Source organism: Ictalurus punctatus, chromosome 24, assembly GCF_001660625.3.
Source record: "Ictalurus punctatus breed USDA103 chromosome 24, Coco_2.0, whole genome shotgun sequence".
Lineage (NCBI taxonomy): Eukaryota > Metazoa > Chordata > Actinopteri > Siluriformes > Ictaluridae > Ictalurus > Ictalurus punctatus.
Window position 1 is genome coordinate 5,981,836 of NC_030439.2, and position 12,229 is coordinate 5,994,064.

The 12,229-nt window shown below is 43.1% G+C and overlaps 1 protein-coding gene across 1 annotated transcript in view; it reads left to right on the top strand.

The window, feature by feature from the left end:
• Positions 1-12,229, top strand: part of cacna1ha (calcium channel, voltage-dependent, T type, alpha 1H subunit a) — a 55,892-nt gene that overhangs the window by 26,662 nt on the left and 17,001 nt on the right. The window contains exons 9-14 of the mRNA XM_017455071.3: positions 6,112-6,263; positions 6,448-6,633; positions 7,911-8,028; positions 10,331-10,486; positions 11,646-11,733; positions 11,958-12,166. Of these exons, the coding sequence (XP_017310560.2) occupies positions 6,112-6,263; positions 6,448-6,633; positions 7,911-8,028; positions 10,331-10,486; positions 11,646-11,733; positions 11,958-12,166 (909 nt within the window). The remainder of the gene's footprint in view (positions 1-6,111; positions 6,264-6,447; positions 6,634-7,910; positions 8,029-10,330; positions 10,487-11,645; positions 11,734-11,957; positions 12,167-12,229) is intronic.

Below are 12,229 nucleotides of genomic sequence, written 5' to 3' on the forward strand. Positions count from 1 at the left end.
GTGAATGTGTTTGTCATGGGATGCAGGTGTGTGTGATTAGAACTCCGGGGAAGGCAAGCGCATGCGTGTGTGGGAAGTGTAGTCCTCAGCGGCCATATTTGTAGTTAGCAGTGCCTCCTGGGAAACTGAGTCATGGCTGGGCTGAGATATGACAGAGCACCCCCCCGAAGGGCTCACTCCGGGAGCAGAGTCCTTTCTGGGTCTCCACCAGGGTCGTGGTACTGGAAGATCGGGGTGTGATGCGTGGAAGTCCTTACATAGCTGCGGGTCCAGGATGTCTTGCGCCGGCACCAATACTATTCTTCTGGCCCGTAGCCCTCCCACTCGATTAAATACTCCAGCTTACCCCTCCTGCTCTGCGACTTTAGGATACTCTTGATGAGGTAGGTGGGTTGCCCATCGATCTCCAGTGGGACAGGAGTGGTTTTGAAGGGCCCATCCGTGGCTAGAGGTCCTGTGATGACGGGCTTGAGTCGTGACACGTGGAAGGAGGGAGCTATGTGACTGTGTCGAGGTAGTTCCAGACGGTAGGTGACCTCATTGATCTGCTTGATGACCTTAAATGGCCCTGTGTACCTTGGAGTGAGTTTCTTGCAGCCATGTGGCTGTCTTAAGTCCTTGGTGGACAACCAGACCCTATCGCCGGGCTGGTACTATGTGTGCTCGCTGCGGCGATGATCAGCCTTGTGCTTGTAGGTGTGTGCCGTCTGTACCAGGCACTGGTGTGTGCTTGCCCAAACCTGTTTGTTCCTCTGGAACCACTGGTCAACTGCTGGTGATTCCATGGGGTTTGCATTCCAGGGGAACAGTGGAGGCTGGTATCCTCCACTGTTCCACATTGGAACAGTGTGAGCCCTGTGGCTGAGTGACGCCGCAAAATCTGTGCGTATTCGATCCAGGGGAGGAATCTGCTCCAGTCCACGTGGCTTGAGGCATAGAATGTCCTAAGGAATCGGCCTATTTCCTGATTCACTCGTTCCACTTGGCCGTTGGCTTGTGGATGGTAGCCAGATGTGAGGTTGACAGTGATCCCCATCTTCTCCATGAAACTGGTTCATACCCTGGATGTGAATTGAGGTCTCCGATCACCGACTACTTCCTCCGGGATGCCGAAGTACCTGAACACATGCTGAAAGAGTACCTTGGCTGTCATGAAGGCAGTGGGAAGGGCGCGTAGTGGAATGAGCCTTACAGATTTCGAAAATCAGTCCACCGTCACCAGAATGGTCGTGTTACCCTGGGATTCTTGTAGGTCTGTGACAAAGTCAATGGAGATATGGGACCAGGGGCATTCCAGTACAGGTAGGGGCTTGAGCTTGCCGGCCGGTAGTGTCCGTGGAACTTTACATTGAGCACATGAAGAGCATGAAGCCACTACTCTGTGTACCTCCCTCTCCATATAAGGCCACCAGTTCTTTGCCCGCAACAGATGGTAGGTGCAGTGTGCAGCTGGGTGACCTGTGGCAACTGCCATGTGGGCTCAGACAATGAGTTCATGTCGGTGCCGCTCGGGCACAAATCGTCTTCCCGAGGAGCATGTTACTGGAACCTGTGACTGGGGAATGTTCGCTAAGGTTTCATCCAGCTCCCATTCTGGGGCACTGATAATGCCGGAGGGGGGATTATGTACTCCTCGTGGTTCCTCAGAACCCCAGTGCTATCCAGACAAGAAAGGGCATCAGCCTTAGTGTTCTTGGACTCGGGTCTGTACGACAGGGTGAATTGAAACCTTGCGAAGAATAGTGACCAGCAGGCTTGACAAGGTGATAACTGTTTGGCGGTACGTAGGTACTCTAGGTTCTTGTGATCGGTGAATATGACGAAGGGATGTGTTGCCCCCTCCAGTCAGTGTTGCCAATCCTTCAGGGCTAGCTTTACGGCCAAGAGTTCTCTATTGCCCACATCGTAGTTTTGTTCTGCTAGTGATAGTTTTCGGGAAAAGAAGGCCAGAGGATGGAGCTTGGGCCTCTCTCCGAAACATTGTGAGAGGACGGCTCCTATGCCAGTCTCGGACGCGTCGACCTCCACCACGAACGGCTTGGATGGGTCTGGGTGTTTGATGATGGGGCGGTTGTGAAGGCCGGTCTTGAGTTGCTCTAGTGCTTCTTGGGCAGCTGGATTCCAGAGCAGGCATTTGCACTTTCCTCTCAGCAGGGACGTCAACGGGTGAGCTATGGAGCTGAAGTCTCTGATGAACCGCCTGTAGAAGTTTGCAAAACCCAGGAATCTCTGTAGCTCCTTCACGGTTACTGGAGTGGGCCATTCTACCACTGCTTGCACTTTACCTTGGTCCATGGTAACCCCCTCAGGGCTGATGATGTACCCCAGAAACAAGATGGTGTTCTTATGGAATTCACATATTTCGGCTTTGACATAAAGCTGGTGCTTGAGTAGTCTTTGTAGGACCTTCCGGACATGGTGGACATGCTCCTCCTAGGAACTGGAAGATCAAGATGTCATCGATGTACGTGATCCCGGTATGTCCCAGCATGTCCCTTAGGACGTCATTTATTAGGCACTGAAAGACTGAGGGGGCGCTAGAGAGCCCATACTGCATTACCAGATATTCTTAGTGGCCTGAGGCAGTACTGAACCCCGTCTTCCACTCATCTCCCTCTCTGATCCGGACAAGGTTGTATGCACTGCTGAGGTCCAGTGTAGTGAAGATGGTGGCAGCATGGAGTTGTTCTAGGGTGACCGGTACTAACGGGAGAGGGTAGCGATACTTGATACAACACTGATTAAGACCCCTGTTGTCGATGCATGGCCTGAGCCCTCCTCCCTTCTTGTCCACAAAGAAAAATCCTGCAGAGGCGGGGGACGTAGACGGTCTGATGTAACCTTGCTGTAGTGCCTCCTGAATGTACTCCTCCATAGCTCTCTGCTCAGTCTGTGACTATGCATACACCCATCCTTGGGGTGGCATAGTTCCCAGAAGCAGATCTATGGCACAGTCGTAGGGCCGATGAGGTGGTAATCCACCAGCCCTTTCCTTGCTACATGCCTCGCCGAGGTCCTGGTATTCGGGTGGAATGTGGACTGTAGTGGTTTTGTCCGGGCTTTTGATGGAGGTGGCCGCTAGGGTGATCACTGGTGTCTGTAGGCAATGTGTTATGCAGTGGGTGGACCAGTGCGTGATCTCTTTGTTAGTCCATGAAATACCTGGGTTGTGTTGTTCCAGCCAGGGGAGGCCTAGAATCACTGGATGTCTGGTGAACACTGTGACGTAAAATACTATGCTCTCCTGATGGAGTACGCTGGTATGGAGGATGAGTGGTTCTGTACAATTAGAGACAAACCCCTGGATCTTACGGGGTTGAATGAGTGGACGAACGGGGATGTTGTACTGCTGTACGGTGTTCTGATCGATGAATTTCCCCGCCACTCCTGAGTCAATCAGCGCTTCTAAGGTAAAAGACAACCCTGAGTATTCCACTACGACAGGTAACATAAATGCAGGTTGAGATCTTGGTTCAAGGACCCGAACTCACCCCTGGCTGATGTGGTGTAGCCGTTCCGCTATCTTCTTGGTCATGACACTGCTTGAGAGGACATTGTCTGATGAGGTGCCTCTCCTCACTGCAGTAGAAGCAACGAAACTCGTGATGCCACCTCTCTCTCTCTCTTCCGCATTGAGCCGCGCATGCCCCAGCTGCATGGGTTCAGTGGGGAGACTTTGCACGGCAACAGCAGCCTCGCTGCGTACTGGGCGGCGGCTCTGTAGCAGGCGATCTAGGCAGATAGCCAGGTTAATGAGTGAATCAAGGGTGAGTTGGTCGTCGTGACAGGCCAGCTCTGTCATGTCCTCAGTGGCCATGTTTGTAGTTAGCGGTGCCTCCTGGGAAACTGAGTCGTGGCTGGGCTGAGATATGACACAGGTCTTGAAAATTTAGGTTGAAAACATTCAAGCTGTTGAAAATTTTGATTTAAATAATTTCAGTAATCACAATCTTTAGTTATTTGGTAGAAAATACAGGTTAAAAAAAAATATATATATATATATATATATATATATATATATATATATATATATATATATATATATATATATATAAAAACATTTTTGAACGAGCCAGCATCTAATCAAACTCAATCGTGGTCAAATCACTACTGAGGTCATGGAGAGGGGCTTCTTTGTCACATTTCATGCCAATGTAAGGTGCCATGGCAGAGGAGCACACCCGTAGGGCTTTCTCAATTTTAATTTGCTTGTGCTGCTTATTCTTAACATGAATACAAATGAAATACCAGTGTTGATTGTTTTTATTAGCTCTCATTGCAAGAGCTAAGCCACTGCTTGATTTCTAGCTGAATACATTGTTTGTCAGCAAATCCAGATATGGTTTAGGAAATGACTGCAGTCAAACCAGCCATTTAAAAAATATATACATAGTTTTAAGGTGAGCACCAGATACTTGTGAAGAAAGTGTGACTACAACTTTTTCCAATTTTTCAATTCAATTAACATCCACAAGAGGATTTTAATTTAGAACACAGGTTCCAAATACATTTAGTGGCCTGGTTTAGAACCGTTATCAGACCGGTCCTGACCTGCTGGCCTTATGTTTGGCACCCCTGCTCTACATTTTAGCTGAACCAGATGAGGAGCAGCTTTCTAACTTGTATTTCACATAACTGTGTCAGATAATGTTTGTTGTCAAAATGTTTTGTGTTTAGAGCTAATTTGTTAATGGATACTAATGTTGTCTATATGTATATTACGTTTGCTCCAGTAGTCAGTTTTCAAATTGTAACTATTCTGTAAAATTAAGAGATGGGCCAACGTAAGGGCTTGTGTTTATTTATTTGTTAGTTTGTTTAGTATTTTTACATTAGGTGGTGGATGCATTACGTTTTCGTAATATCAAGAAGGAAAGGTTGAATATTTATAGGATTTATATGTAATAAGGTAGAAGGTGGTCACCTAACTCCTAGGGATTTTGTCTCATTCCTGTGTGAACTGAATCCAGGCATCCCTGAGGTTGACTGCACTCTAAATATTCAAAAGTTAATCAGAAACCTTGGTGGTCGTGATCACTCACACTTCTCGCAGAGTGATGCTCCTGCCTAAATCAGCAAACGCAGGGGGCCAAGCAATCAAGCCCAGAAACAGCTTGTAATGCATAGATTTTAGGAGCATGCTCTGGTTATTTTAATCGTGCAGATCTGCTCAGCTTTCTTTAAAGGAAGGAATAACTTTAGGTTATTTAGGTTGAACATGTCAGCCATCGTTGTATTCTAACTTCACTGGACTGGATTATCTGTACTGTAATTTGTGTATTGACTAATCAGTAGCAGCACCATCCGGACTCATAACATTATATTAATATTCATATATAGTATTTATATTCATATTGTCACGAATGCAGGAGAGGACGCAAGTGCAGGTAGGCAGGTTTTTATTAATCCAGGTAATCAAAACAAGAATGAGATTCAACGTCAGGGTCAAGGTGCAGGCAAAGGTCAGGTGAACAACAAATAGCATAAACAAGGCTAGGCAAGAGCAAGTTGAGGAAACCAGAAACAATGTCAGGAAACCTGAATAGCAAACAATAATCAAAGCTTGATAACGGCTGGTGTGTACTTCGAAAGGAACAAAGACAACTGTGGGCTATAAATACACAGACTAATCAAAGGGCAAACTGAAAACAGGTGAGAGTAATCATGACACATTAGGGAGACAACCAATGACGAGACCTGGGAGGAGACAAGACATGAACCAAAACAAAAACACACATGGCAATGTAAAGAAACAGCTGATAATGCAAAAGTATGTGCCATAGCACTGCGAGATGCAAAGTGCGCTGAGAGGCACAGCATTCAGCGCTCGGCACGAGGGGGAAATACATGACACATATTTATATAAATATTCTTTGACAAAATATTGCATTTAGATAGATACACTATACTGTACAAATGCGGTAATACAATGTTTTTTTCTGGGGGTTTTTTTTTATTTTTTTATTTTTACAAATGTTTTCACATTTTTAAGTACAAAGTCATTATGAAAGGTGTGGTTGTATTCACTGAGGGTTGTAGCACCCATATTAGTACTGGTTTACAGTTTAATAAAAAGTTGTGTGTCTTTTTTTTTTTTTTTTGGTCCCACAGCCTGATGAACTGACAGATATCCTGGAGATTAGCAATATTGTTTTCACCAGCATGTTTGTCCTTGAGATGATCTTCAAGCTGATGGCCTTTGGACTCTTCGGCTACATCAAAAACCCATATAATATCTTTGATGGGATAATTGTTGTTATAAGGTAAAGTATATTGTGCATTTTACTACACAGCCTTGCACCTTTGCGCCATGCTTCACTCAAGGCTCAGCCTAATTCTATAATAAGTCCATATTTTAATTGAACCCACCATCCTGCATTTGTGTAATTTATGGAATGCATGTGCTGATCCTGCTGACTCAGAGTATGTGTGTCCTTGCCTTGCTAGTGTATGGGAGATTATTGGACAGGCTGATGGGGGTCTTTCCGTGCTCAGGACCTTCCGTCTCTTGCGTGTACTCAAGCTGGTGCGCTTCCTACCGGCTCTCCGGAGACAGCTGGTGGTCCTGATGAAGACGATGGATAATGTGGCCACCTTCTGCATGCTGCTCATGCTCTTCATTTTCACCTTCAGGTGATAAGGCACCCGACTGTCCACTTACACAAATATAAATCGAGTGAATTGAGTTGTATTAACCACTAAAAGAAGGGCAGATGTCAACAGCTGTCATTTCAGATATTCTCTGGAGTTATTCTCTGACGTTTTTACAACTAAATGTTCTGACAAGGATGGGATCTTCATAATCTGACATCATGGCCGTGTTATAGTCATCACGTATCAACAAATCTCAGTTAGTTTCTAAATGGACATTTACATTTAATGTCCCAAAATGTGAATGTTTGATGTCCCAAAATATGAATTTGTCTATCTGATGCAACAGATAGACAAAAACGTAGTATTGAATACATGCCAATATTGATAAGCCTATAATTTTATTCTGCACACACACAAAACAAACACTATCACTATGGTGAAAATTGCATTGCTTCCTTAGCAAAGTAAATCATAGTATTGTTTTGACAAAGAATCTGTGTCAGATTCTTTCATTTTTTTAAATTCACAGTAATGTTTTCATATTTGTGATATTTAGCTAGAATTTACATTTTTAGGCTACAGCATGGGAGGTTATGTTCTTTGGAATTGGTTATCTAGCTAAATAAATGCATTTTGTAACCTTTTAAATACACAAATATTATCCAAATTTGAAAAGTATTTGAACTGTAAATTGATTTTTAAGAGGCCCATTATACATTAAGTCACACAAATAAGTTCATCACAGATTATGCTAAAATAAAAAGGATTGTTGGCGCATAGCATACTGTATGGTTCAAGCACTGATTGATGTGACTTACTATTTATCGACCGGAGGAATATATGCATGGAGAAAAATTTATATGGTTGTGGAGTTCCTTGCCACTCCTTTAAAATGGGTTGCAAGGTGATGTATACAGTATAACATCAACTAGTGTAGGGTGAACATGTGAACAATAGGGATAAGTCATTCAGTCAGTGAGTAAAGATGTCTCTTCTAGGCCCTTCCATCTATTGGGATAAGTCATTCAGTCAGTGAGTAAAGATGCCTCTTCTAGGCCCTTCCATATATTGGAATAAGTCATTCAATCAGTGAGTAAAGATGTCTCTTCTAGGCCCTTCCATCTATTGGGATAAGTCATTCAGTCAGTGAGTAAAGATGCCTCATTGAGGCCTGTCCATCTCATCTAGGCCAGTTCCAGGCAGTCCATTACAAATGGTATTAATTCACACCGGTCAATCATCTCTGGTGAAATGTTATAGCAACAATCTTTTGAATTGTCTGAACAAACTTTAGCTTGCTCTGTAATGTTTTACAGTATTCTTGGAATGCATCTGTTTGGCTGCAAATTCAGCCTGAAGTTGGAGAATGGAGACACCATCCCAGACAGGAAGAACTTTGACTCTTTGCTGTGGGCCATCGTCACTGTGTTTCAGGTTAAAGCACGAACATTACTGTCTCAAACACACTTTGAAATGAGTGATGAATCAAAGGAGGAGGTGAACGTGCGCCACGTTATCATTGACACACAGGCTTGCACATAATCTAAAGCTATTAAGCTGGCTTTAGACCTGTATACACAATTACACGAGAAAGGAGGACTGGATTTTTGTGCTTCTACCAGGGGCCAAATAAAGTCATCCAGCAATTTAACAGTTTTATCTTATACCATTATTGTTTTCACAACCGTATGGGGAGAACGATCATTTTAAATGCCCTGAAATGATGTGCTTGTAGTGTTTGCTGCATCAGCAGAAAGACATGTTGCTATAGTGCTGAACTTGCAGTGTATCGGGCTGTATGGTGCACATTTAGAAGCATGCTTGCTACTGAAGACATTTACTGATCTAGTATCATGCAGGGAACATATAAAACGCAGCCAGGAACTCCGACTAATACAAAGGAATTGTTTGAATTCTTGGTTTGAATTTATTTTAGTGACACAATACGTTAATATATGTGGTGGATTTCAGAGAAGATACACATACACACAGACATACACACACAACTATACAGCACATACAGTAAAACTCCATAAATGTTCGATATACAGTGCATCTGGAAAGTATTCACAGCGCTTCACTTTTTCCACATTTTTTTATGTTACAGCCTTATTCCAAAATGGATTAAATTCATTATTTTCCTCAAAATTCTACAAACAATACCCCGTAATGACAACGTGAAAGAAGTTTGTTTGAAATCTTTGCGAATTTATTAAAAATAAAAAACAAAAAATGTACATAAGTATTCACAGCCTTTGCCATGACACTCAAAATTGAGCTCAGGTGCATCCGGTTTCCACTGATCATCCTTGAGATGTTTCTACAACTTGATTGGAGTCCACCTGTGGTAAATTCAGTTGATTGGACATGATTTGGAAAGGCGCACACCTGTCTATATAAGGTCCCACATTTAACAATGCACATCAGAGCACAACCCAAGCCAAGGAATTGTCTGTAGACCTCCGAGACAGGATTGTATCGAGGCACAGATCTGGGGAAGGGTACAGAAACATTTCTGCAGCATTGAATGTCCCAATGAGCACAGCGGCCTCCATCATCCGTAAATGGAAGAAGCTTGGAACCAGCAGGACTCTTCCTAGAGCTGGCCGCCCGGCCAAACTGAGTGATCAGGGGAGAAGGGCCTTGGTCGGGGAGGTGACCAAAAACCCGATGGTCACTCTGACAGAGCTCCAGCGTGCCTCTGTGGAGAGAGAACCTTCCAGAAGAACAACCATCTATGCAGAACTCTATCAATCATGCCTGAATGGTAGAGTGACCAGACGGAAGCCACTCCTCAGTAAAAGGCACATGACAGCCCGCCTGGAGTTTGCCAAAAGGCACCTGAAGGACTCTCAGACCATGAGAAACAAAATTCTCTGGTCTGATGAAACAAAGATTGAACTCTTTGGCCTGAATGGCAAGCGTCATGTGTGGAGGAAACCAGGCACCACTCATCACCTGGCCAATACCATCCCTACAGTGAAGCATGGTGGTGGCAGCATCATGCTGTGGGGATGTTTTTCAGCGGCAGGAACTAGGAGAATAGTGAGGATCGAGGGAAAGATGAATGCAGCAATGTACAGAGACATGCTTGATGAAAACCTGATCCAGAGCGCTCTGGACCTCAGACTGGGGCGAAGGTTCATCTTCCAACAGGACAACCACCCTAAGCACACAGTCAAGATAACGAAGGAGCGGCTACAGGACAACTCTGTGAATGTGCTTGAGTGGCCCAGCCAGAGCCCAGCCTTGAACCCGATTGAACATCTCTGGAGAGATCTGAAAATGGCTGTGCACCGACGCTCCCCAACCAAAGCGTCCGGAAACTGCCAAAAAATAGGTGTGCCAAGCTTGTATCATCATACTCAAAAAGTCTTGCGGCTGTAATTGGTGCCAAAGGAGCTTCAACAAAAGTATTGAGCATTGGCTGTGAATACTTATGTACGTGTGCTTTTGTTGTTTTTTATTTTTAATAAATTTGCAAAGATTTCAAACAAACTTCTTTCACATTGTCATTATGGGGTATTGTTTGTAGAATTTTGAGGAAAATAATGAATTTAATCCATTTTGGAGTAAGGCTGTAACATAACAAAATGTGGGAAAAGTGAAGCGCTGTGAATACTTTCCAGATGCACTGTAAATATAAACGGAGTAAGTAGCAACGCCAGCTTTTCATCTGTTATGATCTTTTTTTTTCGTCTCAGTTGTGCATTGTAGGCTTGTGTTTTTATTGCAGATACTAACTCAGGAGGACTGGAATGTGGTCCTCTATAATGGAATGGCTTCCACCTCTCCATTGGCTGCACTTTACTTTGTGGCCCTGATGAGCTTTGGGAATTATGTCCTATTTAACCTTCTAGTAGCCATCTTGGTGGAGGGTTTTCAAGCAGAGGTATGATAATATTTAATATTTAGCAGTGTGTGTGTGTGTGTGTGTGTGTGTGTGTGTGTGTGTGTGTGAAATGTGTGTAAAATAAATAAGTTAAAAGTGCAAAATGCGTAGAAACTATTGTTGTTCCGACTTTTGAACGTTTCCTTGCCTAAGAGAGGAGTTAGTGTATATTAACTCCAGTGTCATGATCATTTGTTTTAACCACAATATGTCACCCTGAAATTCACACAAGAAAGCAGTAATAGTATTTGAAGACAATACAAAACATCAGCGATTTACCTGCCATGCCCTAGTAACTTTAATAATGACCACAATGAGCTTTGAATTGAATGTACAGAGTGATATTAACAAATGTGCGAATGCAGTGCTTGCTGGAAATCGTGTTGTAATTCATCGCGTGAAAAATGTAACTTTACTGTTAGGATCTTCAACCGATACATTGTTGGCTTATGGACAAGTTCTTATTTAAAATGGAATGATATTTAAAAAAAATAAAAAATACATACAGGTCATTTCAATATTCTTTATGGACTGCTTCAGGACTTGAGATTATGCACCTGCTTAGCATAACGCAGCGTATATATCGATGTATCTTTTGACGTTAGTCACCAAATCTAAATCTGGCCCAATAAAAACACTGAACTTTATATAGATTTTCCACTGTTTACATGGTTGGGCTCTTCTGATATGCTGATGCAGGTTGTGTGAACCAGCATGTGTGTGTAAAAACCAGCATCACAGCACTTTCACAAAAGAGACCTTGTTATATCAATTAACTGACCAACACTGAGCAGAACACCGAGAGCTCTTAAAGGCATAATTTGCAGTTACTTGATGTAGACAACCTAAAGGTCTATCGTGGACAATTAAGACTAATAAGGTTTGAATTTTTTATTAATGTTATCAATATATGCTCGTAATCATTTTCACATAAACTCCAGTTATGTAGTAATACAGTTCTTTATGAATAAAGACCAATGCATAGTGAATAAACCTTTTACACTAAGTGTCTAATTTGAGCTTTATTAAAACAAATTACAAGACATTAACTAACCCCTTTTATGCATGTTTTCCTAAAATAAAGTGCTACCCATTGGTTTTATCGATACCAAAGAGCCAGGCACTGGCCCGCTGAAAAGCGTTGTCTTCTAAATTGTAGGGAGATGCCACCAAGTCTGACGCAGACGAGGAGAAGAGATCAGTTAATTTTGAAGAAGAGGAGAAGATGGGAGAATTACGTGCCACAGGTTAATGTTTAAATTATTTTTTAATAAGCACTAAAAAGACTTGGATGATCAAACGAAAATGAATTTGACTACTGTGGGTCCTGCATGAAAAATCTACCCATTTAGTTTATCCAGTGGACTGTGGATGTAGTTTTCCATTATACAATATGTCAGGGGCTGGTTTGGCACTATACGTCTTCCTGTTATCTTGAAATGGATTGCTCTCTTGCAATTATCACTAGCAGAGTTAAAGATGTACTCTCTGATGATGTCTGCAAACGGGCATGTGGACTCTCGTGGTAATTTGCCTCCACCGATCATCATGCGCACCGCCGCAACTCCTATGCCCACACCAAAGAGTTCTCTTGGCACAGACTCCATCTTCAGTTTAGAAGAATCAAGGCGTGGCAGTGGGATATCCATTGATCCAATTGTTTACGATCAGAGATCATTAGTAAGTGGCTTTACTGAGTCAAAAGAGGTGCTTTTCATTTATTCATTTTACATGATAAGCAGA